The following is a 27,890-nucleotide window of genomic DNA, read 5'->3' as shown; positions in this document are numbered from 1 at the left end:
TTTATAAAGGCTCATCATAGTCATTAGAATCCCAACACCAGTAAATTACCACTGCTCTTTAAAATAATAAGTGAGACTACTCCACATCATCATCATCACCAGGCTTATGTAATACATGACCCTTTCTCTGCTCATACATTCATTGTCTGAGGCTACATCTGCGAGCAAAAAGGCGCGAAAGCCGGGGGCAAAGTTCTATTCGCGCACGACAAAGCGCAAGACAGAACGCCTTTACGGGAACATGATGGCATTCCCACCATATTAAAGATTTTCTATCTTGCATTGCAGTTTAGAAAAACTACTACTACAAAACTATAATTTTAGGAGCCTATTAAAATTCTGCTTTCTATGGAAACTCTAATTGCCCTCTTGCTTGGATCGCTATTAATGAAGCGCTCCAATTTTTTCTCTCTTCCCATTTCAGCCTTGTCATGCAGTCAAGCAGACTCACATACAAAATAATTAATTTACACTGAGGGTGCCGTGCTTCAGGAATTCCTATCCTGCGCTCAGATGCAAGCATTTCTGCACGAAAACCTATAACAGCTTACTTCTTCAACATACCGAGCTCATAACAACATCTAACAAACAAGCAGAGAAACCCACTTCTCAGTTTTCCCATGCGACTTTCTCCTGCACAAAAGCAGTGATTTGAGGAAAGAGCAGCAAAAATTGCGCGCACTTGTGCTTGACTTAAAAAAAACTGAAGCATATGCTAATAAACTAAGGAAAAGACACTCATGTCTGGTATCAGATAATTCTCACATAATGCTACATACACAGCCGCATTGCCCCTTCAAAGCACAGGACGAGGGCACACAAATTCCTTTAAGCGAGCAGGGAAAAGGCTTAAGACTTCAGGAATAATCGCAGAGTCACCGCACATCGCCACGTGGCTAACACAAGATAACAACAAAAGAACTGTGAAAAATTACACGCATTTGTGCTCCAATAGCTGCCCAGTAAACCATATATGGCCCAGGTACATCCTGGCGATATCGCAAATTGGATGTTAGGATATCCATGGGAGCTTCACAGAGAGCCCATTTATGTAGAAAGTACATCCATGCCACTGCCAGATTCCTACTGTTTTCACATCCCAGAACCGTCGCATAGACATCTACTTTGGATGTTCCGGGGATATTTTAAAATGTATGCTAGTTTCGTGTTGAATCAATTTGAAATTGATAGTTATTGACTGCTGTAGCAAATAAATGGTGCACACAGTAATTTAACAAAAAGGCACCTACTTTTGGCAGCACACCCCGCTTGTGGAGGGGTGCACAGCAACCTTTCGGCCCTAATCCAAACCCAATGCAGACCACAGGTTAATAAATGTGCTCCCACGTTTCACCCTATCAGACGCAGGCTCCCTTTTTCGCCCCACCACCGCATACGCCGATTTCAAGAGATACCACAGCTAGCATTTACTGAAATACAAATTGTTGGAGTACGTTCGCCAAGTGTAGCGTGGTGTATCACATTTGCAACGGTGACAACGTCTTTACAGTTAATTTGTGAGCCTGCAAACCACGTCAGCTTATACCTGCGAACGTTCCTGACACCCCATGCTAGCAGCTATCGTGTTTTTAACTCAAGCTCTCGCCTATAATGTGATTACTTGGTAAATAACGTAGTAAACCCCAAAATTTTCCCCTTTTGCTTACGTCATGCCACTAACGGTCACGTGTACGTAGATGTCTCCTAAAAATAACGCGCGATTGCTCCCTTCTTTTTACATCTACCAGATGTCCCAGGGACATACAAAGTAAGACACTTTTCGAAGTCATATTGTGGACATACAGGTAACGTCGCATATTCGTGGTGGATATGTGCGACGGGTGTGACCTTTGTGGGACGCACCTAGGATATTTCTGGTTTACTGGGTAACTGCAAGAAACCATAGCGCACACTAGAGCACTGCACGGGCCGACTTTTCCGGGCCCGACCCGGCCCGGGCGCATCGAAAAATGGCCCGGCCCGACCCGGGCCCGGACCTTCATATTTTTATGCAGCCCGGCCCGGCCCGGCCCGGTGACCCAGTGACTAGAGCCCGGCCCGGCCCGGCGTCTAAGCAAATAGAGCCCGGCCAGGCCCGGCCCGGTGACCCGGCGAGTAGATCCCGGCCTAGTATTTCCAGCCGCGACGTACGCGTTTCTGGCGATTATCAAACAAATTTATAAGTAAATTTATAAGGAGAGAAGACAAACATACAAGTGATGGCGGTTTAACACCGTAACCGCACGAGACCAAATTAAATCCAGAACGCACGGGGCGTTATCATTACACTGTCAAGATTTAGCGGAGATAGAGCATGCTGTCGACAAACTGCTTCTCCCAGTCCCTATCCCTCTCACCAAGCTTTGCCAAAGTGAATGTGAAATATGTGAGGAGTGAGGAGCAATGTAAAGTGGCTTGGAGAATGTTCTAGAGGGTCGAATCATATGCATAATGCAGTACCCTTTGCTTGTCTTTGCAAAATATGCACAGGAATGACGCAAGCGCATGATGATATGAACTAATGCATCTCCAATGTGTGGAATTAGCTGCGTGGCCCGGCCGGGCCTGACTCTCGGGAACATATTTGTCGGCCCGGGCCCGGCCCGGCCCGCGGTGGTGGCGTATTTTAACGGCCCGGGCCCGGCCCGCGGTGCTGCGTATTTTGTCGGCCCGGGCTCGGCCCGGCCCGGAGCACACAGCCAATAACAAGCCCAGCCCGGCCCGCGGGCCGGGTCGGGCCCGGGCCCGTGCAGTGCTCTAGCGCACACTAATAAACTGAGAAACAGACACCCATTTCTGCCACCAGATAATTCTTGCATAATGCCACATACACAGCCGCATTGCCCTTGCGTAACGAAAGCACAGGACAGGGATACACAAATTTGCTTAAATGAGCAGGGAAAAGGCTTAAATCGAACCGCTCAGGAATAATCAGAGAATCACCGCTTATGGCAACGCGGCTAGCACAACATGACACCAACAAGATACTAGCCGTGGGTAAAATTTGCAAGACACGACTGAACAAGTCCAGACATGCGACATCACATACAAAATACTGCTCATCGGGGAAAAGGCCTAAGCCTGCGACAGAAAATCATAGAGCGTACACAACTTCATTTTTCTATTTCGCGTAAACTAAACGCGGTTTGCTCGGAAAACAACGTACAAAGTTTCTTAGGGAGCAGAAAAATATAGGAATTTCTACTCCGTTCTCAGATACCAGCATTTCTGCTTGAAAACCCATGACTGCAAAATTAAGCACTGCTTACTTCATCAAGATATCGAACACCCAACAAAATCAAACAAACAACCGCACTTCCACTGATGGAACACTATTCAGCTTTTATCAGGAGGCTTTCTTCTGCATAAAAGTAGAGAAAATAAGAAAAGAGCAGCGAAAAATTACACGCACTTTTGCTCGCATAGCTATAAGAGAAAAATAAAATAACGAGGCACACGCTAATAAACTGTGACAAAGACACCCATTTCTGCAATCAGATAATTATTGCATAATGCTAAATACTCAATTACATTGTCCCTGCATGAAGAAAGCACAGGACAGGGATACACAATTTATCTTAAGCGAGCAGGGAAAGTCACTTCTACTCGGACAGCTTGGCGGACTTGAACAGCGCTACGAACGTGACAGATACAAACTAACCCCAAGAACACGCTGACATCCCTCACTTATCCTGAGGATGTCATTGCGGGACAGCGGTGACATCCTGGGAATATCCCCACATGATCCTCAATTTGTTAGAAAAGTGTTAGAATGAGACTCCAGAGATGGTCCTAGGGACAGCATCTGGGGACAAGACTGGGATACTCTCAGGAGCACTATAGGATCATGTCAAATTCTACAGTAAATCTGCTTTCATTTCTCGCTTTTAGAAGTGTGCAGACGTTTACAGTGGAAACGGACTCTCTCTCTCGCAGTTTTCAACCTCGGCCAGCAGCTTGCCATTTTCCGTCTCTCATTTTTTCGATCGTTTCTCTGTTTTTCGATAACGAACAATGGGTGTCGTGGTATAAAAAGCAAAACAATATAAAAGGTCATGTGCTACTAAGTGTAAGACTAGAACAGCCAACTTTGAAAGGACTATCCAACAGTGGCATTTCCTTTCGCAGATACAACATATACTATGTATTGCTTATCTTGCAAACTCTCGCATGTGCGAGAGTCGTCCTAGCATTGCTGTCAAAACCAAGGGTGAGGTACCTTAGTTTAATTCAATTTCATGTATAAGTAACACACCAGTGACGAATTCGTTGGAGTATAAGGATACAACCAAGGTAACGTCCGTGTTTCCTACTTAGTTGATTTAAAACATCCAGCGAAAGTCGAGCACGCGCTGTAATATGCCATCACTTTCCTGTATCTCCCACGAAAATGATCCGTGCAGAATCCTGTCAGGGACCTTGCACGGATGTTCATGGCAACACGATCACAATGAAATGTCTAGCAAGCTATATTTTATCGCACATTGAACCCAGTGCATGAGGTATCCGTTGAAATCATTCGATTTGTATCCCTGTATTTTTGTATTTTCTCTTTCTGTTCTACTATTCTCTCTTTGTGGGTTTTGTAGTTTATACATGATCACTTCTGATTTGGTTGCATTTGGTTATGAAAAACAAACCGAAACACTAATTAATGGGCGCAGGCATAGAAATGCACATCGCATTATTAAACTAATTTACTTCTCCTATATATGTCCTCCGGCTGGCGGCCGCAGGATATACGCAAATGACTATCACTGGAAAATCCCATGATGACACTCTTGGGATCTCCTCCGGACATCCCATCACGGACGAGGACGCGATGACACTTCGAGGACGTCCTGAGGATCGCGAGTGTTCTTGGGGTAACAAACAAAGAACAACAGGACTGAAAAATGTCTGTGCTGAAAAATGAAGTTGTGTATGCTCTATGACTTTCTGTCGCAGGCTTCGGCCTTTTCACCGATGAGCAGTATTTTGTATGCGATGTCACATGTCTGGACTTGTTCAGTAGTGTCTTGCAAATTTTACCCGCCGCTAGTATCTTGTTGGTGTCATGTTGTGCTAGCCGCGTTGCGATAAGCGGTGATTCTCCGATTATTCCTGAGTGGTTCGACTTAAGCCTTTTCCCTGCTCACTTAAGCAAATATGTGTATCCCTGTCTTGTGCTTTCGTTACGCAAGAGCAATGCGGCTGTGTATGTGGCATTTATGCAAGAATTATCTGGTGGCAGAAATGGGTGTCTTTTTCTCAGTTTATTAGCGTGCGCTATGGTTTGGTGCAGTTACAGCTATTGGAGCACAAATGCGTGTAATTTTTCACGGTTCTTTTCTCCTTTCACTGCTTTTTCTCAGCATGTAGATGAGGGGAAACAGTCAGCATCCAGGTAGAGCAGAAGAATGCCGCTTGGCAAACAGCTGGTTTTTTGTTATATGAGGTTGAGTGTTAGTATTCACTTTGCTCGATATGTTGATGGAGTAAGCTGTTTGCATTTATAGGTATTTGTGCAGAAATGCTGGTATCTGAGTGTGGAGTAGAAATTCCTATAAAGCACGTCTCCTTGTGCATTCTTGAGCTGCTGTCTGAGTGTGCGTGCTTTTTTTCTTGATTTGTGGCATCATCATGGCACGTCTGAATTTGTTTAGCAGTGTTGCAATTTTACCCATCGCTAATACCTTGTTGTTATCTTGTGTTAGCCGCGTAGCGATGTCCGGTGACTCTGCGATTATTCCTGAGGTCTTAAGCCTTTTCCCTGCTCGCTTAAACGAATTTGCCCTCGTCCTGTGCTTTGAAGGGACAATGCGGCTGTGTATGTAGCATTATGCAAGAATTATCTGATACCAAACATGAGTGTCTTTTTCTTAGTTTATTAGCATATGCTTCAGTTTTTTGAAGTCAAGCACAAGTGCGCACAATTCTTGCTCCTCTTTCCTCAAATCACTGCTTTTGTGCAGAAGAAAGTCGCATGGTAAAGCTGAGAAGTGGGTTTCTCTGCTTGTTTGTTAGATGTTGGTAGGAGCTCGGCATGTTGAAGAAGTAGGCTGTTATAGGTATTCGTGCAGAAATGCTTGCATCTGAGCGCAGGATAGGAATTCCTGAAGCACGGCATCCTCAGTGTAAATTAATTATTTTGGATGTGAGTCTGCTTCACTGCATGACAAGGCTGAAATGGGAAGAGAGAAAAAATTGGGGCGCTTCATTAATAGCGATCCAAGTAATAGGGCAATTAGAGTTTCCATAGAAAGCAGAATTTTAATAGGCTCCTAAAATTATAGTTTTGTAGTAGTAGTTTTTCTAAACTGCAATGCAAGATAGAAAATCATTAATATGGTGGGAATGCCATCATGTTCCCGTAAAGGCGTTCTGTCTTGTGCTTTGTCGTGCGCGATTGGAAGTTTGCCCCGGCTTTCTCGCATTTTTGCTCGCAGGTGTAGCCTCAGACAAGGAATGTATGAGAATAGAAATGTTCATGTATTACATAAGCCTGGTGATGATGATGATGTTGAGTGGTCTCACTCATTATTTTAAAGAGCAGTGGTAGTTTACTGGTGTTGGGATTCTAATGACTATGATGAGCCTTTGAGGTGAAAATCGCTAATATGCACGGTGCTTTTTTGTTGAATTTTAATGTAAGAATGAATATCATTAAGAGTCGGACAAAGAAAATAATCTTGCGATTCAATAAATAATAAGAGTCTTTGTCCTTGCCGCTGTCTTTTTCATACAGGATGTGGGATGATGTCACGCAGTCTGTAGCAATGCATTGACTGTTACTGGAAAAAAGTGTAGCAATAGAAAAATGGTGTGTATTGTCCTGGACAGATTTATGATGAGCACTGTTTTTGAATAAGAGGAGTGTGTGCGCTTAGAAATATGATGCGCTTGATGTTGGTTTTCTTCTCTGTTCAAGTGTTTCTCTTCGCTTTTTCCCCCTTTTTGTCTGACAAACATGTGTTGACATGCCCTGACCTGTTCTGTCATGTTTTCCTTCTACATGCAGTTTCTTTCTTTTTGACAAGGAACATTCTTGTCTTGACGATAGTGCTGCCCTGAATGGGAGTAGTGCTAGAATGATTCTTAATAAATTTTGCGATTCATTTAGTTCAGAGAGTAACCGCAAGGGGGACAGGTGCATGGCTTTATCCAGTCGAGGAACAAAGCGTCATTATTCAGTTAGCTGCCTGGATCTTGGATGGGATGGACATGTCTTGCTGAACCATTATTTTGTTCTTTTTCCTGTACTCATAAGTCTAATTTAGTAAGACTTTGGGAATGAAATGCTTAATTCCTACAATCACCTTTCATGCATGGTGTTTTTCTGCAATGGCTTCCTATGCAATCGTTATAGTAGAATAAAGGAAATAATCTTGGGATAGTGATTCAATAAATAACGGCCCACAGAACCAGTAACCGCCCCTGGACAGCCGACAAGGGTCCGAGCATCCGCAGCCTAAAGTGAACATCGATTGAACGCCTCCAGGACACGTTAGATGGGATGCTCCAATGAGTATACAGCAGCAGACGTCCCACGTATATTAACCTGTGGACACCATGCGCACCCCTTCCGCAGTGTGTCCACAAAGAGCCGTTTGAGCACTCCTTTTCGCTCTTCACACCCTAGCTCGTTCTTCTCTCCCGGTCTGTCGTCTGACTGCGTCGCCGCCAAAGGAGAAATCTGCGCAGAAGGCTTGTTTTTTCCGCAACACGCAGAAGAGAGAGTCATGTGATGCCGTAGCCCGTTGTGCGGATGATTTCAAACGCCGCTGGAGACGCTGGAGAAACATGGCGGCGTCTGCAATGCCTCGGAGTAATACGGTAATTTTCAACGCGAACAGCACCAGTACAACTTGAATTTTTTGAAGAGTTAGGTGCATATGCCTTGTAGGTAACGGATTATCCATCGGGGGCCACTATCTATGACCCAAATGCAGGTAAACGGCCGGGGTGCCTTTGTTTCCTAACGCTCGCGTTTAAGACTCATTTGTTCTTCAAGTCGCTTTAGCCCACCGGCTAGTGAAAAAAAAAATGCAATCGATCCTAGCTGAGCTTGTAACATAGGCATATTAGCATTGCGTGCTACTTTTATTTTGTGGTTCACGAACTGTGTTCTTGATGATCTTTCAGGAATAAAGGGCTATACCGCTTAGCATCGGTCATTCATTGCTGCGTGCGTCTCAGCGTCTTCCAGAGAGTATGGGGTGTTTTCTCTATGAGCAGTCTTGGAATTATTTACTGTCTTATGCGTTACAGGTAAGAATGTTAGGTAAACGAGAAGTACGGCCAAATGCTGGTATGCGTATGCGCCATAGGCAGAGACCGATGATGCCTGATTATGTCTGTTGTTTTTATCAGTGTGCCTCGGTGGAAGAACTTGGCCAGTGAGGTCCAGAGGACGGAAGACACAGAAAGGAACAATATCAAGACACTGGTAGCCATTCATAAGACGTGAAGGAGTGTGAGGATACAGTTGCGTCGGTTTCGTGCAAGATGCCAACTAATTATAAGGCGAGTGACATAAATGTTTTTTTTTCTTGTCTTCATAACGTGGTGATATGGTGATCACGATCTGTATGAACTGGAATGATCTGGATATGGCACCTTGTCACGTGCTTTCATTATTTGTACTGCTTATGTACCGGCAGCCATGTACGAATGCACATGTAAATAAAGTCCACATAGAAATAAAGTATTTTGGGAGCACACTTGCGTCCTTCTGTTTATCTCATGATTAAAATTACGATATTTCCATAGCCGCGCGATACCTATAGGGTCGGAATAGAGATCCTCCACAGGTCCCTCGAAGATCCGCATCGGCGGTCCTACGACGTCCATTTCGCATAATTTTCTCTTGATTAGCACGGTAGTACGGGCGTAGTTAAAACGTAACCGGGAGCAAATGTGTACGTTCGTGAGACGTACCCAACATCCACAACCCGACGTTCGCTGGATGTTGATGGGCGGTTAATGGTTCTGTGGGGGGTCCCCTGTCTAGAGCGTACGCGTCCTTGAGCCATGCAGCTGCATGATGACGTCATACCGCGACACTATTGTTTCAGGTGGACCTTGTCCAGAGGAGCATTAGTGAAAAAAACAGTGTAGGTCTGAGACAATAGGCTGATGTCACGCCCAGTGAGCACGGCCTGCAGGGGGCGCAAGGATTCACTTCTCTCCTGACACTGATGGTGTGGATGCATTAACTCTGTTCCTAGCAATTGCGATCACCGTTACTGGAAGAGCGTAGCTTCGGTGGGGTTCCGTCTGCCTCTGATGGGGTGCAGATGTGTGGTTCGTCACTGGTGAATGGTGTGTGACGATTGTGGTGGATTTGATGATGAACGGATTTACAATGAGGGAATGTAGTGAACGTGAAAAATGATGGTGAGTGTGTTTTTCACTCTGTTCAAGTGTTTTTCTGTGTTTGCTTTCCTCTGTTGCTTGGCAGTCGTGCGATTTGTCCTCGTGTAATAGCGCTCCTGACATGCCCTGACATGCGTGCTTTCCTTTGTCGATGCTTTGTATTTTTTTTCTTTGTTGACAAAGAACATTCTTGTCTTGACGATGACGCTAGTGCTGCCCTGAATGGGAATAATGCCAGAACGATTCTTAATAATTTTGCGATTAAATTAGTTCAGAAAGTAACAGCAAGAGGGACAGATGCATGACTTTATAGAGGAGAAAAAAGCATCACGATTCAGTTCCGTGCCTGGCTGTCGGATGTAGTAGACACATTGTTCTGCGCTCCTCGTGACTCCTGTTGTGGTGGGTTGATTTGTTGAGTACCTAGTCCTCTTATTAGCCATTGATGGAGTTACGTGTTAGGATATTTTGTTCTTTTGCAAGCCTCATTTAGTAAGACTTTGGGATTCCTGCAATCAGCTTTCATGCATGGTGCTTTTCTGCAATAGTTTTCTATGCAATCGTTATAGAAGAATAAAGGAAATAATCTTGGGATAGTGATTCAATAAATAGCAGGTCCCCTGTCTAGAGCGTACGCGTCCTTCATGATGGTGTCGTTGATCTTCAACTGAACTCCTCTTCTCCACTCTATTTCTATCTTTTTATTTTATTTTCTACCTATTTTTTATTTTTTCTCAGCTCAAGTAGTCGGCAACTCACACAATGGTCTGGACACGAGTTAGGTGCTCCCCAATTAGTGTGATGACTCACTGGAGGGTGCTGATTAATGTGGGGGGTCCCAAATTGCTCTAATTGCTAATTAATGGCGCCCTGGTCTCTGTGTGAGTTTCCGGGTACTTGAGCTGACTATATACTACTACGGTCGTCCTTATTCTCTCGCAGGTCTGCGAACTGCATTTCAGCAATCGGAATTGTCGCGAAACTCACGCAGAGCGACGGGGCCACATGGAAGACGACTGAAATCAAAAGCGATTGGCTACGACTGGTGACAGGTGCTGTGCCTTCAGTTTATTCAAACTGGCCGGCCTTCATGTCATCTACGCGTGCTCGTCGCGAATCAGCGAACTTCAAACGCGCAGGATGAAGAACACGGCCCTTGAGAAAGCCCTAGAAAAGTCACTAGGAACCAGAAGAGAAGTGATGAAGAATTCAGTGTCTTCTATGACGACTTAAAAAGCAAGTTAGGAGGCATCTGCAACGCCAATTTTGGACAGTGAGTGTGACAGACAAGTGTATAATGTTTCTCAACATTTAAAGCAATCCACCATCGCACTTAAGGTTTAATGTAACCATTTAAGTGTTCAAAAGAGTAAAGTAGTATTTTCAGCCTTCGGATAAATATATAAACTTAGAAGTGCTTCATTCACCAGTTGGCCTTGTTCCTGAGTTGATGCTAAATTCTATTATGTTCGTTAAAACAACGCTTTCAACAACATGGGCACGACGTCGCTTGCTTAGGCACGCTCTGGCGACCGTCCAAGTATCAGAGGGAAGCAGCGGAGGGACAACTAGCGTGACGTCACGGCGTGCATGAACAGGCCTTGTGTTAACTAGGTGGTGTTGCATAGTTACGGTGGTAACGGCAGAAGGTCGTCCATTGAGCAATCGAGGAACGAAACAGTTGTTTGCGGTTGGATGTTGTCATGCGCGTCGTCGTAATGTCAAACGATAACAGATCTGTTGCGGTTGAACTATTGTTTATAATGTTTATAAAATGACACGTTTTCATTTATTGTGACGCAAGAAAAACCAAACGCTGGTTTCACATGCATCTGCATTATTTCTGACAGGTGCATCAGGTATGCAGCGTACGCAAGCTTTACAAACTGGATCTGGGGAAATCTTGCTCCAAGGAATATAGGCGCCAGATCCAGGATGTGTTGTCCGCACAATCCGGAACCTGTTCCCATGTGTCACGTACACAGGCTGTTTCCCCTGAAAAGCGTTGTAAGGTTTGTTTTTGTTGCTCAGCATTTTCTTTGCGTATAAAAATGTGTGTCTATATGTTACATTATGCAAAAATTCAGGGCTTCCGCACTTCGTCATAACCGTCACAACTTGGATGACCTGCAGGATCTGAAGGAAGATCTGAAGGAATGATCTGAAGAAAGGTGCCCTCAGTATTCATTCCAGCTAGCGGCAGGAGGTTGTCAAGCGCAGGCTTTCCATCCTTGCCATTGCACCTGGAACAAATGGCAAAACTAAGGACAAGCGGATCTACGCCAATGCCCAATAAACCATAAAAAGCCCATGGACGTCCTCATCTGGTCCAGACGTCCTCGTCCAATTTATACATAATTATTACATCCATACGTAGTGTTATTACACCCAAAGGCTGTCAATAGCATGACATCCTCAGGATTGTATTTTGACATTCTGCTCTGGACACTCTGGACATAATGGTTCTTAAGGTGGGGTGGGTGTCACTTCAGTGGAACTAGATACAAGATTTTTCAGTTAAAATTGACAAAAATTATTGTGTACAGTTTGCTATTTTTGCTTTTTTGGGGTTCCATATGGATATCCAGATTTGAATTAATTAGCAGAAAGCAGTAACACACATATCATGTGAATTGTGGTTCATTTTATAGAGCCAGGATTCTACTGTAAGTTTATTTTCTGGCAGACCTACAGCAGTGCTTTTTTCTTTTTGTATTTATTCGTTGCAGGTGACTGCACTTTTAACCTTAACTGCATACCCAGGTGAAATGGGTCGGCATAGCCATTGGGCATTTCACATCTCAAGGTAGCTTTCCAATGCTTGCCAGACAACCTGAAATTTAGCTCGCGTATGACCTCATCCGTACACAATGCAAAATGATAGTTTAAATGGCTTTTATCACAATATGCAAAGTATCTCAGTTTAATCTTACTGAGATATTGCTCATTCTGGTCAAGACTATTTTTATGAAAAGCTACCTTACACATCAGAAAATTCTGATGTTTTTAACACCATAACTCTCTGATGCAACATCAAGAAGCATCATAACTTTCTCGTGTTCGATCAAGAATTCTTCATGGTCTTAGTGCTAGCATCAGATGTATCAGATATGTACTGATGCCAGCATCAGCGGAACACCATGTCGCTTAATGTCACACTCTAAAAAATTAGGGAGTTGGGGTGACTCCCTTTAGGGGAGTCAAACTCTGACACATATATAACCCCCTTTTATAGAGTCCACAAACTCTCTTTCAGAAGGGGGTCAAATTATTCCCCTTAAGACGGAGTTATTTTACTCCTTAGGGGAGTCACTTGACCCCAGTGGCACGAGGGGTTCAACTGTACCTTACATGGAGTCACCTCACCCCATGCCACTAGGAGTCATTTTACGCTGTGAATGGAGTCGCTTGAATCCCAATGTATTGCGCCAGATTGCCCCAATCTGCACTGCTGAGTTATTCTATCGTCGTTTGGTTGCTGAGCTGCATACAGCTGTGTTCAGCATGTACATGTAGATGTGTTACGTATCGCTGGAGAAGCAAAAAGACAATTTCAGAAAGCAAACGTAGTATCCTTTATTAACAAACAAACCAAAGGCTACAAAGGGACAACTACAAGGCAATGATGCTGGTAAGCGTTTTCAATGCAATCACACCGAGCCTTGTGTGATTAACACCACACATGTGCTCTAGCAGGGCAAGGGTGTTGCGTGCACCAGGGCAGTACACAATATTAAATGTTCAGTATGTCGCAAGGAGCAATGCGACAGCATGTTCCATGCTTGTGGCCTTGATACGAAAACACTCTACCTTCACTACCATAGACGCAGAGTAGTGCACGTCTTCTCCGGTGTACTGAATGCTAAGGTAGACAACTTAAAGGCCCGGTTCCTACAAGTAAGAAGATGCAAGGTGTGTCACTGGAGGGGAAGCAGAGAAAACAACTTCCGCATGCATAACATATTTGCATCCCTCACATATTGTAGTAACGTCGCAAGCTATTGATATGAAGAGAGGTTCTATTATACATGTGAGGGCTGCTGACACACTTACAGTATAAGGAGCCTTTCCATGGAGAACGAAGCCTGAGCGGGGGCTAACACAGAAGAGACAAACACAATGCAATGGTGTGAAGTAGCAGTTCTTATTCTACTACAATGTTTGTCTTTTCTGTGATGGTTTTCAAAATAGTGGCGGCCATCATGTAGCATTTGGGATGTGGAACGGTCCAGAAAATGCAACAAAATACGTGAAAGATGAAAGTTCTCTGTTTTATGGCGAAGATGTTTTTGGGAATCCGATATTGAATGCGTCCAAATAATTGGCATCCGAGAAATTGATGTACTGTACGCAGAACCATGGGACCTTCCTGGCCCAGGGACAAGGGTTGGTACAATCATACCAGAGCAGAAGTTACAAATTCAAGACCATTGGTGTACTGCTGTGTCTGCATCCACAGTTTTTAAATGAGTTAATGAGAGTACCACTTACCAGCTTTTTAAGCAAAACGTCATTTTTTCCCTCAACAAAGCAGGAAGAAGACTAAGTGCTGCTGAGATGAGGTAGCCTAGCAAGTTAAGTAAACAAAAATAACCAAATCAACTTGATGACTTGGTAAAAATTGATACGCAATGACGTGACGCTAACCTAGACTAATCATAAGCATCATCAAGCAATCATTTGCATGGCAGTTCATAAAGTCCCTAGTCAGATTTGTTTTTGCGTTTCAATGTACGTTAACCAACACTGATAAAGCCAGGATTATGTCAAATACCTTCACCTGAGCACCTTCCGAAACAAGGTGTATGGGACAAAGTCGTAGAACACCACTGCCAGCAAGTGGAAGTATTATTGTGGTTTGGGAAAGTCATACCTCAGTCAGAATGCAGCCAATGTGCCTAGTGTAGCTGTAGGAGCAGCTATAGGCAACATGAAAGCTTACTGGTGGGGAGCCTAATTTGGGGATATCGCTGGGTGGTATAGCATGTTAGAAGCATGAAATGTTGGGCTAGCTTCTAGTACAGTTGGACTAGTATAGTATGTTAGGCAGATTGATTATTTTATGTGCTCAGGACTTCCACACTGCTGCCCACAAAAAGCGATAGCACGCTAAAGTACTTACGTGTCTTCTCATTTTCTGTTAATTGTGCTGCCTCCGCCACAGCCTTCTTGACAGCTCCCCGAGTGTTCTGCTTGTGTTCGAGCAGTGTAAGCAGGCGATAAAGCCTCGGCTTAAAAAATTCCTTCAGGGAACTGACAGCATCCTTCCCTGTCAGCCTCTTAAACTCGTTGCATACCTGTCAACAATTGGATTGCTCTTAATTGTGAAAGATATAGCATTCGTCGAGTATTCAGGGTCTCCATGCTAATATGCACCAAGTTTAAAAAGGACGGAGCCCTCTACGCAAACAGAAACAACAGAGTTTGGTTTGGAGTCGAATGGCCTGGTCACTACTATTTTTTTTGCACAAAATTAGTTAAGTATGCATCGGTAGCTAGCTCTTTTTAATTGCAATTTTCAGCACCTCAGTTTAAACTAGAAAGATGTAGAGTATGTTGAAAAACACCTAACACGTGTTCCCGGCCGTGTGCACTCCGCAAAGATTTTTCCTCCTGCTGAGAAAGAACGCGCATAAAAAAAACACAATAAGAGCCATGTGACCACCTTATTTCTTCATACAAATTCTTCAACTATGGTTTAACCGGTTCGTACACATTACGCTGGAAAGATATATTATTATGACGTGACCATGGTGAGTGCCCTCCGCAGACACAAGGCACTCTTTTGTGTTCCTTACGTTTTCTCTTTTCACCAGGGAAAGCGTCTATGTGGGGCTTACGTGGCTGGAGACACTTGCACTGGGTGTTTTTCAACATGGTCTATAACATTCCAATTTGTGTGACTGTTTTGATCTCTCAGACAAACTTTAGCATTTAAGCAAAAGCAAAAAGGGAAGAAAAAAGGACCATGTAAACACACAGGAGCAGCTTCTTGCACAAAATTAGGTTTTAGGAACTTTCCACTCATGTATTTATGCCCAGGCACACAAAACAACTGACTTTTTGCCCAACTGACAACAGGATGTCAGATGCAGGAATATACTGGCATCAGGGCAGAAGATACGAGCAGCACGCGGAGTTAAAGAAGACCATTGCGGGCTAATTTAAAGAGAATTTTACAGAACAGCAGCACAACTTCCCTATGAACGCCTGGGAGATACAACGATGAGACTGAAGCACAAATGCTTGAATGCCTTCGTTTGAACACGACTGCTCAAGCGAAAATTTTCACAGAAGAGGTGGGAATGCCCACACTTACCTTTCCTGATGGCAGTAACTCGTGAAGGATTATCAACATTTCCACACAAGGGTTGATCATCAGGGGGATGAACTTCTCTCTGTTCTTTCAACCGACGGGCCTTTTCTTTGGCTTTATCTAGCTCCTCAATACCTGGGGGCATCCTTTTTCGCATGTTCTTTGCACGATATCTGATGCTAGCATGCCATGTTTTCTGAAGTAGAAAAGGTTGAGTGAAAATAGCAACCTTACTGCAACTGTACAAAAAAAGACAAGTTGAGGCGGATAAACATAAACCACAACGCAGTAGCAACTCAAAATAAAATAAAATTGACTCCGAAAGTCAGAAATATTACAAATGTTACGCCATCATTTTTTTCTTTTTTTACACGTTCATCACTTTATTTACAAGTCTTCCGTAGACAAAATTGCAATAGCTTGTCCATGTGTCCAGTAAGGCTATGATGTCTAGTCTAATGCTAATAAAGCATGCAAAGAAAGCCATCATAGTACTCTTTACGTATCCTGAACTTGATGCGTCAGTTAGCTGCGGATATCTTTTGACCAGGTCTTGGGCTGCAAGGATGTAGTGATGTGTTGGATACCTGTTGCGGTCGTCTAAAAAGATAAGACATTATTGTAATGAATGGTGAATTATTTATGAAGAAGTCGTCACTTTTTTGTTTTGAATAATCCTGAGCACTACACTCCAGTTCCAAATCACAAAGCTCTTGTTTTGCACCAGTACTGGGAATGGGAAGACACCTGAGCAGAGACCGCATGCTTAGGAGCAGAGTGCAAAACGTACAAACAGTGCAAGTCCAACACTCTAAATCTAGCAGTGGGTCTACGAATTATTTTTGCAGAGAGCACGAGTACAAACAAAGTTAACTAGAAGGTACCGCACTCTCCCTAACGGGTGTCCCACCCATTCCATGCCGACACCTACTCTTCCCACATAGCAATGAAAGATGCTGAATGGTCGGGACGTTGCAGCAGGTTCTATGCATTAGCACAATAACAATATATAATGCAGAACATACCTTACAGTATTGCTGAACACAGGGAGGAGTATACAACATCAATGATTTGCTTTCGCAGGTCTTCAAGAACATAACCTCCCTTTACTTGCAGGATTCATTGTTTCAAGTGCAGTGGAAGATGAGGTGGACTGTAGACAGGGTCCTTCTCACTATGGGTACTGATTAGGGAATGGTCAGCTTCATGAGGAGTGAGCAGATTCCTGCAGATGCGTGATGAAGATAAATGCAGGGTTGGTCTAGCAAGCGTTACACATTACTACTGCATCGTCAAAATAGAAGACTGGGTTTAGCTGACCCCAAACTTTGCAAAGTGATAGCCATTGGTCTGAACTCAGAATGGGCATGCCAGATTGTGGTAGGCAGTCCCGCCTGTGAGAGGTGATGTGAATGTGAAGTAGACACAAGAAAAATGGTGGTCTTTGTGTGATACAGGCCACTGAAAATGCATGGTGCCAGATTTTGCTTGATTTTTAATTTTCTTTCAACATGAGCATAGTACTTGCAAAAAATTCAACGAGACTTCAGAGAAATGGCTATCAGTCTTCAAAGGTTGTGGTGGACCATGCCTGTCTTCTATTTTTACGATGCGACTGAAATGTGTAACACTTCCTAGAGTAACCCCGTAGTCAACCTGTGGGCGGCACTTATGTAGGGTGTTTCATTTAAGATGAACTGTACCTTTAAAAATAAGCAGGATGTAAAGTACATCTCATCGGAATGAATCCATCTGCACTGTATTACAAGTAGCCTAAAGTATCTCAGCATTTTTTGTTTTGCTAGTAACCAGTTAGTTAATTGAAATTAATTTGGTAACTTTTTAAATATAAGAATTACAGAAAAAGTGTCCACCATGAAGTTGCGGATGGTAACAAGTTGCAGGTTACCAAATTAATTTCAATAATTTCAATTTATGAACTAGTTAATTGCAAAACAAAAGTATGCTAAGATGCTTTCGGCCACTTGTAACACAATGCAGGTGGACTCATTCCGATGAGGTGTACCATCCTGTTTTTTTTTAAAGGTACAGTTCATCTTAAATGAAACACACTGTATACATGGCACAGCAAGGCCACATGAGGGTGACATGCTTTACTGACATATCTGGTGTGCTCGGCGACGAATTCCCTGCAAAAGCTGGCACTTCCGCTTCTCGATGGTCCTCGTAAAACGGATCCTCTGCCAAGCTGATAACATCGTGGTTATGGAAGACAACATCGTCTTCAATGTCTAAAAACTCTCCTGCTTCCTTGTCTTTAACCTGAAGATACACAAGTGCCCTTAAATGTGAGACTCTGCGACAGCAACAATAACAACAATATAAAAAAATGAATTGGTTTGAGCACAAATGCACACATCCACAGACTACTTTTGTCTCAATATGATCGACACTTAATTATGGCACCATTGTCCATTTCGGAACGTTTTTTCAGGTGTCGTGGAATTGATACCTAATCTCAACGCAATAGCACCCCGAGTCACCATGTATTTTTTTCTATTTCTTCTGAAATACCGACAAAGCTGTCACATTTTTGCTCGCTCCTTTAGAAAGATACTTCAAATGCGGCTTGCATAACGTACAAAACTAAAAGGACAGGGTGGGGACCACGAAGGCTGCTACAATCCTGGCACTTACGCAGCGAAACGACGCCGTGTAACGTGAACCGTGCCCGCTCTCCGGTGTGTACTCTGACCTACTCGGATAGCAAAGGTGGTTGGGGCTCCCCTGATTCGGCAACAGGATGCTTCAAAACAGATGCTTGATCCGCACCAACCTAAGACAGGAGAGGATGAAGACAAAGTATTCCAAGACTTTAGAGACAGCTTGGTTCACCGAAGATTACAGAGCATTGTGCAGGACCCATCAACACTTACAGCGTATATCCTGCTGTACACTGATGAGCAAGAAATTGTAAATCCTTTGGGAGCCAAGTGTGGGGTACACAAGCTGTCTGTGGTGTACTTCACAGGTGGTGTACTTGCACCCGAGATACAGGTCAAAGCTGAGCTCCGTGTACCTTACACTTATTGCAAAAAATAAGGATGTTGAGAAGCATGCGTACAAAGCAATGTGGGCCCCCTTACTAGAGGACTTGAAGCTGCTCGCTACAAATGGCATGAGTGGCCACATTAATGGCGTGCAATATTCTGTGCAAGTGCTGGTTATGGCGGTTTGTGGGGACAACCTTTCCCAACACAGGCTGGGTGGCTTCACTTCTAGTTTCTCCTCTGGCCGTGTCTGCCGCTACTGTATGATCACTGCAGAGAACCTCAATACTGTAATGCAGGAGGAACAGTGCCAAATACGGAACAACAGCACTCACAGGTTGCACCTTGAGGCTGTTACTGCGAACCCAGAAGTCAGTACAAAGCTATGTGGCATCAGGGATTCCTCTGCAATGGCTTTACTCCACTACTTTGACGTGACTAGTCAAATGGCTCCTGATGCATGACGTTTTTGAAGGCAGCATCGCTGTTGTACTGCAGAATGTTACTAGGGCATTGCTCAATGAAGGCACACTGAGCAGGGAAGACTTGGATATTGTGAAATCCTTTCCATACGGTTATAATGACAGAAAAACTAGACCGGAAGAATTTGCACTTTCATTTGTGTATGGCAACTCCAACCTAAAGGGCACTGCTTCTCAGAAGTGGTGTTTATTCAGACTGTTCCCCTTGATGTTCGGATCATCCATTCCAGAAGGCAACGCACACTGGCACGTTCTTATCAAGTTCCATCACATAGTCAATATAATACTGACTGAAGAAATCCCTGATAGCATGCTGTCCTACCTCGAGATCCAAGTGAACCACTTTCTTCAAGCATTCAGAGCTGTGTACTGTGATGTTTCAACCATTCCAACGCTTCACTACATAATCCATTATGCTAGGATGACACGAAACTTGGGGCCTCTGCGGCAGTACTGGTGCCTTAGGTTCGAGGCAAAACACCAGTATTTTAAAAATATTGCGATGAGGACCAAAAACTTGAGAAACATCTGCAAAAGCCTCGCATGCCGTCATCAGCTGTTGCAGAGTTTTGAGTTGTGCTCTAACATGTGCATGCAAGGTGTGTCAGTAGTGTACGCATCAAGAGACCTGAGTGAAGATTTACCGGAGTGCGCTCAACACCTTAAAACTTTGAGTGGTCTCACTGCTGTGAAGGGCGTTCAGTGCTCTTTGGGCTCATACAGAGTGCAGGATGTGCTAGTTCTGAAGAAAGGAGCGCCACCTGTGTTTGCTGAAGTCTCGAAGATATATGTTGCTCAAGGTCAAGTGTACCTGCTGCTTGAAAAACTTAATATCGAGTGCTTTGCCGAGCACCTTTCCTCATACAAGGTTTCCAAGACTGGAGACTTTGAAATAAAAGAGACCAGGAGAAGAGGCATCAATCCAACACTTGGATATGTACAGCAACTGTTATGTAACACCCCGCTACGAAGTTATTTTCTGACTGTGGATCACAAGTCGCATGTGATAGGTGACGGTGGGTTTTTAGACTACCTTTTAGTTATCTTATTCTTTTTTTAAGTTCTTGTGTTCTAAGACTATTTCGTACCTCCAACAAATTTTGCAGCAATTTGTGGTATAGCTGGTTGATGTTTCTGATTTGATGAATCAATGTGACATAATTTTGTCCTAACTGTTCCTATGTACTACCTTGTTACTACAAGTTTTTCTTTTGCTTTTTTTTTTCACATCTTGAGATGCGTAAGGTGTGTGGTAAATCTTGGTTTGTATAATGGCATCATACTGAAGCTACTCATTAGTGCACTATTATAGAGGCTCTTGCTGTTCATGGGCACTTTAAATAAATACTCAATACCTGAAAGTGCAGCCCTCTGAAATTGACATATTTTGTCAGATACTGATTACAAATGAACTCAAACTCCAGCATCGCGATTCCACAAGCCTCAGCAGAATGTGTACCAGTAGTATAGCGCCGTTACGCAAAACAGCCACTTCATGGTGATCCATCCAATTTCTATGTGATTGCCTACCCTTCATTGCCACATCTGCTCACTCGCTCATAGACACCAAAATTATCTATTCTATTCAAATCTAAGTCGGCTCATAGGCTTCCAAATCGCTCTTTTTGCAAGCCAGTTCTTGGAATTTGTAATCCACCACCCATTTCTAATCCAGGTCAAGCCACTTCCAAGTCATCTAGTTGGTTGGTCACAGCTCCATCCCTTCACGGTGATCCATTCAATTTCTGCATGATTGGCTACCCTTCATTGCCACAACATCTGTTCACTCGCTCGTAGACACCAAAATGATCTACTCTATTCAATTCTAAGTCGGCTCATAGGCTTCCAAATCGCTCACCTGTCTATTGGTCTGGAGGTGGTCACTTCCATTCATTTCTAAAACCTAGTGACTGGCCTATTGGCTGCCTCTCATACATGCTCGATAGACTCATTTGTCATTTCGACTCTCTAGTTACTCAATCACACGCTTTCAACTGCATATTGCTTCCTAATTCCAGCTGCATCATAGACAACCACTCATTGATCAATCCCATTCATTTCTAGGTCAGCTCACGGTTCCTCCCAAATTGCTTATTGGTCCGGGAGTTCTTCTTTTTTAGCCCGGGCGACGCTCGGCAATGGTTGGGACTCAAAAACATGGTTTTAAATGTTTATTGAGTACATCTTGGCAGTCTCGGAGATATTGTAGTTCTCTCTGGGGCATCTCCATGCACGCCGTACATCTCTGCTAACATCCAGAGTGTTCTTCACATAGGTACTATGTGGATCGCCCAGGCATTCGTCCTTCTTTGTCCATGGCCCAGAGGCAAACCGCAGGAGAGAACAGTATGTGACAGAAGCATTAATTCTCTTCCTACACATCTTCTGAAGCAAAAAAGAACATTATGAGCTTCACTATTTATATCACCCACTTAAACTTACCATATTCGTAGCTTCCATAAGGATAGGAGTCTGTGTCTTTGCACAGGTATCTCTTGTTGTTGTATGCCATCAGACTTTTTTTAACATTTCTGATAGTGTACATACACTGCTTCTTTCCAACGATTGATACTTGTTAATTCGATACGCTCATGTGATTGAACAAGGTATCGCAGTACGTCTCATGGAGGAGGTGCTTGCGTACAATATTCTTTTTGACCCCTTTAGCGCTGGTAATTTTCAATGCGCCCGGTGGACTCCTGAATCACGTCCATCAAAGTATTTGCGATAGCTCCGTCACTGTGGACTTCATAAGCAAGCGCCATAAAATGAGCTATGTGTGCGGTTACATCCCCTCGATTTTCTTTCATTAGAACGTCAGAACAAATGCAAAACCTAAAGGGTGCTCTCGCAAAATAGCAATTATATTGTGGAGGTGGTTCATTAAATATTGTCGCAAGTCCTCTACTCCCTGATTGTGAACAGATGCCAATAGCACAAACGCTTTGACGATACCTCGAAATGCGCTATCAGTTTGAAAGAGAGGCAGGAAGGAAATGTCCACATAGGGATGTGATCGCTCGACGTGAGCGTGCAATGTGCCAGGTGAAATGTCTGGAAAAGATGGTGAATTCTCTTCCAATGGCTCATCATCCCCGATATCATGAGGATCAAAAAAGCAGAACACGCATCTAGGCACTGAAAAAGATGAAGAAACACTAAGAAAACGTGCGCCACAGAGCGTGGATGAAAAATACTTACTTTTGAAGCGAGCTCCACACACTCCCGAAGCGATGCGAAGAGTGCTGCTCTTTACACATCCTCCCCACTTATATAGCGGCGACCTCGCTGCATGTCCCAACATGCACGGGTGCGAGGAGTCGTCATAGCCTAAAAATAACTTGCTCTGCATGTTCAAGGTCGCAGCCTGCCCTTGGCTTCACGTAATGCTCCGTCTGCCTACACCATTGCCGCACCTGAGCGCAAAGTTCGCTCTCATCACATGTCATTCCGATATGCAAGTTGCTTCCATGAGCAGGCACACAACCATCCCTTTTTATTCACAGTGGCTGTGGAATTTCAATAATATTACTTAAATGAAACAAATTGCAGTGAAATGCAGATTCATCTCAGACAGGAATTTCTACACGTAGCGTTAAACCCTCAGATACCAGCCTTTCTGCTCGAAATGCAAAATAGCTATGACTTCAAAAATTAAACACATGCTAACAAACTACCTTCAACTGACAAAACACCCATTTCTGCTATCAGATAATTCTTGCATAATGCTACATACAGTCGCATTGTCCCTGTGTAAAGAAAGCACAAGACAAGGTACACAAATTCACTTAAGCGATGAAGGAAAAGGCTTAAGACCTCAGGAATAATCGCAGAGTCACCACAGATAGCTACGCGGCTAACACAAGATAACAACAAGATACTAGCGGCGGGTAAAATTGTAACAAGAAAGACACTGCTAAACGAGCCCCAACATGCCATGATGACGTCACAAACCAGGAAAAAGCACACACGCGCGCGCGCACACACGCGCACACAGACAGCAGCTCAGGAATGCATAAGGAGACGTGCTTTATAGGAATCTCTACTCCTGCCTCAGACACCAACATTTCTGCTCAAATACCCATAACTGCAAGATTAAGCACTGCTTACTTCATCAATATATCGAGCACCCAACAAAATCTAACAAACAAACAAACAAAAACAAACAAACCCACTTTCCGTGATAGAACACTATTCAGCCTTACAAAGCGATTTTCTTCTGCTTTAGCAGTGAAAGAAGAAAAGAGCCATGAAAAATTACGCGTACTTTTGCTTGAATAGCTATAACTGCAAAAACAAAACAAAAGAAAAAGACGAAGCATATGCTAATAAACGGAGAAAAAGGCACTCATTTCTGCTGTGAGATAATTATTGCATAATTGTAATGTATGACATCAGGGAAAACCCGTAGCCTCAGGATGCAAGTCGATAGCAGTGCTCAATCAGAAAATGCTTCTTTATTCCGCCATGTTACATTCAGAGCGGCAGACCGAGCGCGCCCCCTGGGCATGCTAGCAACTAGTCCAAAACGAAACCGAACCTACATTCGCTAATGTATGCATCATATCTAACACTCTCCTCCTACTTAGTTTGACAATAGTCCTTCAACCAAGCGGGTGGTCTTCTGTTACGCGATACCCGGGTGTTGCCCTTGGTAACCACTGAGGTGTCGCCTGTTGGTGTCTCCGGTGCCTCTGTCCTTGGCACTGGAGGCCTTGCTTGCAAGCTCCATGCTGTAGATGGTGACACGTTGTCACTGTTCTCGGCTGTCGACATTTTCATTGGCCGAATATGATCAATGTGTCATCTTGCAAGACCAGCAGCAGTATCCATGACCCATGAGCGTTCTCCCAGCTTCCTCACCAACGTCCCTGTGATCCACTTTGGCATGCCCAGAAAGTTTCTCAACAGCACAGTTTGTCCTGGCCGTAGATTCCGTACTCTGGAGATCTTTGGATCCTTAGCAGGCTCGTGACTCTTCTTGGCTTTCAGGTAGGTCAGCACAGAAGGTAATTCTCTTCCAAACATTGCTGCTGCCGGTGTGCATCCTGTTGTAGTGTGTACCGTTGTATGTTGTTTGAACAGAAACCGTGCAAGTCTGAACTTTAGTGTTCCTTCCTGATCACGCATGAGCGCAGTCTTGGTCTCTGCAACCATTCTTTCCGCTTGCCCATTAGTGGCAGGATGGTATGGGGCACTTGTAGCTGACCTGATCCCGTTCCTTCTGAAAAAGTCTTGGGTGTCCAACGCGACAAAAGGAGTACCATTGTCGGACACAACCTTGCGTGGAATTCCGAATGTGGCAAAAAGTCCACGCAGTTCTTCTACAACGGCACTAGCTGTTGCTCGGCGAACTATACGCACCTCCAACCATTTCGTGTATGAATCAACCACGATGAGCAACATCACACCCTCCAATGGTCCTGCAAAATCTAGATGGATGGTATCCCACGGCTGTGTTGCACGCGTCCACTCTTTCATAACAGTCTTCGGCGGTAACCGGCGATGTTGTTGGCACCTTGCACATTGTTCAACCCTTGCCTGAATGTCATCATCAATGCCCGGCCACCATAAATAACTACGTGCACACGCCTTCCTGGCTACAATTCCCCTGTGGCCTGCATGCACTAAGTCCAGGGCCCTTTTTCTTGCCGCATTTGGTATTACAACACGTGTGCCCCGCGTCAGACAGCCATTGTGAGTTCCTAACTCGCTTGCTCTCCTGACGTATGCTTGGCATTTCTCGCCCTTCAGCTTGGAGATGGTGCCGTCCTTAACAGCCTTGTGCACCGCTGCGAGAACTTCGTCCTTGGCAGTCAATTCACTTAGTTCCTCAATGGTGAACGGCGGTGTTTGTAGTGCCTCCAACATGAGCACGTCCCCCGGAAGATGTGGCTCATCCGTCTTCGCCTGTAGGGGCAGCCTGCTCATGCAATCCGCATTTTGATGTTGAGAACCTTTGCGGTAGACTAACTCGTAGTCATAAGCCGAAAGTTTGATGCACCAGCGAATCATCCGCGGTGACAGTACCTGCGGTACCGGTTTCTGGTTCCCAAAAATACCTAACAATGGTTTATGGTCCGTGATTATCTTCACGTGTCGTCCTGCGATGTAAGAATGGAACTTGGTTATTGCAAATACAACAGCCAGGCCCTCACGGTCCAACTGTGAATAGTTTCTTTCGGCGTCTCCTAGGGTTCGCGACGCAAAGGTTATTGGTGCTTCTTGGCCTGTGCAGTCGGGTTGAGCTAAAACAGCACCCAGCCCGTAAGGGGACGCATCGCATGACAACAATAGCGGTTTGTCCTTATCGTAGTGCGCCAGAACTGTACGCTTGTTCACTAACTGCTTCAACTGCGTGTATGCGTCGCTGTGCTGCTTTTGCCAGGTCCATAGTCTCTCCTTGCCTAGCAGATCGTAGAGGTCCTTTGCGATGGTAGCTCTGTCGGGCAGAAATTTGTCGTAGAATGCTAACAGTCCTAGAAATGACTGAAGCTCGGCCTTGTTCCTAGGCTCTGGTGCCTCCATTAGGGCTTTTACCTTCTCTTCAGTCGTGTGAATACCCTGAGCGTCGATCCGATGCCCTAGATAACATACTTCCGGAACTGCAAAACGGCACTTATCTTTTCGCAGACGTAGGTTGGCCTGCTCGAGCCGTGACAAAACAAGTTCAAGACGATTATAATGCTCGTCCTTAGTGGAGCCTGACACTATCACATCATCTAAGTACACACTTGTGCCTTCTATGCCTGCAAGCACGGTCTCCATGAAACGTTGAAATATTGCAGGGGCTGCGGCAACTCCGAAAGGCAGCCTCTTGACTGCGTATAGCCCTTTTACTGTGTTTAAGGTCAATATGTGTGCTGTCTCCGGCGTTACTTGGAGTTGTTGATATGCCTGTGCCAGGTCTAACGTAGAGAAAAGTTTTCCACCCTGTAGGTTAGCCAGCACTTCCGATGCTGTCGGCAATGGATAGGCTGTTTTCTTAGTCATCAGATTCACAGTGCTCCTGTAATCTCCACACATTCTTATGGAGCCATCTTTTTTTCGTACTATTACGACAGGAGTGGCCCAGTCCGAATGCTGAATAGGTGTGACTATGCCCTGCCGTTCCCACTTCTCAAGTTCCTTTTCCACTGCCGGACGCAAAGCAAATGGCACAGGTCGTGCCTTCTGAAACTGAGGCCGGGCGTCGTCTTTAAGCTCCAGGTCTACTGGTGCACCTGTGCGTCCTGAGATCGTGTCGCTGAACACTGCACTGTGTTTCTGCAGTATGGACTCCAGCTGATCCTGCGGTTCCACAGAGTAGATGCCATTGAGCTCGATGCGTAGGGGTTTAAACCAGTTCCTACCCAACAGGTTGCATCCTCTCCCCTTTACCACGAGCAGCGGTAGGAGGTAATCCTTTGTTTTCCATCGCACTCGCACATCACACGTGCCGGCCAGTGGCAGTCCTTCTCCTGACCAAGTGCGGAGGTGTACGTCCTTTTCATATAGCTTCGGTCTACTTCGAGACCAGGTTTGTCGGAAGGTTTCCTCGCTGATTATGGTGTAGGCTGATCCTGAGTCCACTTCAAATGGAATATGTTTCCCATGTACAGTCAAACCCATGGTGAAACTAGGTGATGCATCTTTTATGACTGAGTGCACCTGGTGAATGTCGTACAGACTGTCATCCTCACTTGAAGCCTCACTGTTATCCATATGATGACTCTTATGTTGTTTCTCTTGGGCCTTCTTCTTTGAGAAGCATGCTTTCTGTATGTGGCCCGTCTTTTTGCAATAGCTGCAAACTGTATTGGAGAACTTGCAGTCTGTCGGTTTGTGTTTACCTTTGCAGCGAAAGCATCTGTTGTCTACTTTCTTCTGTGTTTTGGGTTCACTGCGTTTACGGTCTCCCGTCTTCCAGCCGTCGTTGTCTTCCTTCGTCTGATGTATAGAGTTGTCTTTTGTACGGTTCCGTAGCTCCGCTTGTTGCTTAGCGGCTGCCTCCGCGGCCTTCGCCATATCATAAGCTAACCGGAATGTCAGGTATCGCTCTGCTAGTAGGCGTTGTTGAAGATGTGTATCGAGTAACCCGCAGACGAACCTGTCCCTTAGAATGACGTCTAAGGGCAGACGTGTCGACGCCAACTGAGACGTCCGCGATGTGGTTCCGGATGGCGTTGCTGCAGCCACTGCCGTCGTCGGTGTAGCTGTCGATAATGTCTGCTCTGCAGCTGTGGTAACCGGCGTTCCTTGCGCCGCGCGCGCTGCGTCTGTACCATCTGCGTGTCCCGTGGAAGGCACCTCACCGAAATTACACTCTTTGGCAAGAGTATTGAGGGCTGATACGTAGTCATCAATTGTTTCCGATGACAGCTGGTCCCTTCGGTAAAATCTCGAGCGACCCACCAGCTCCGATGGCTTTGACTCAAAACGGTTACTCAATAGTTGTACAATCTCACTGTACGAGACTTGCCGTACCGTTCTTGGAAGTACGAGCCCGCAAAGGATGTCGTACCCCAGCAAACCATCAATATCCCACAGACCTCCCAAATTGGTCTCACACGTCACAGATGTCACGCGTATCCTCACAACGTCCGCTGTATATCCACCATGAGACGTCACAAATATCCCCCAGTGAATATTCTGTGGATATACTACGAATATCACAACAATGACATTTCTTTACCTTACAAGGATTTATTGTGTCGATAACAGCCATTTCCAGCATTCTCAGAC

At 44.7% G+C, this 27,890-nt stretch overlaps 1 protein-coding gene across 1 annotated transcript; it reads right to left on the bottom strand.

The window, feature by feature from the left end:
• Positions 1-23,969: 23,969 nt before the first annotated feature.
• LOC135389636 (uncharacterized protein K02A2.6-like) lies at positions 23,970-27,173 on the bottom strand. The gene has a single exon (XM_064619671.1). It carries the CDS (start codon positions 27,171-27,173, stop codon positions 23,970-23,972), a length of 3,204 nt encoding a protein of 1,067 aa, XP_064475741.1.
• Between the last annotated feature and the right edge of the window lie 717 nt (positions 27,174-27,890).

Source organism: Ornithodoros turicata, chromosome 3 (genome assembly GCF_037126465.1).
Source record: "Ornithodoros turicata isolate Travis chromosome 3, ASM3712646v1, whole genome shotgun sequence".
NCBI lineage: Eukaryota > Metazoa > Arthropoda > Arachnida > Ixodida > Argasidae > Ornithodoros > Ornithodoros turicata.
This window is presented reverse-complemented; position numbering and strand designations above follow the sequence as displayed.

What these genes read in the sequence shown, in the direction of transcription:
- LOC135389636 (XM_064619671.1), bottom strand. Translation starts at nt 27,173, where the DNA reads ATGGCGAAGGCCGCGGAGGCAGCCGCTAAGCAACAAGCGGAGCTACGG.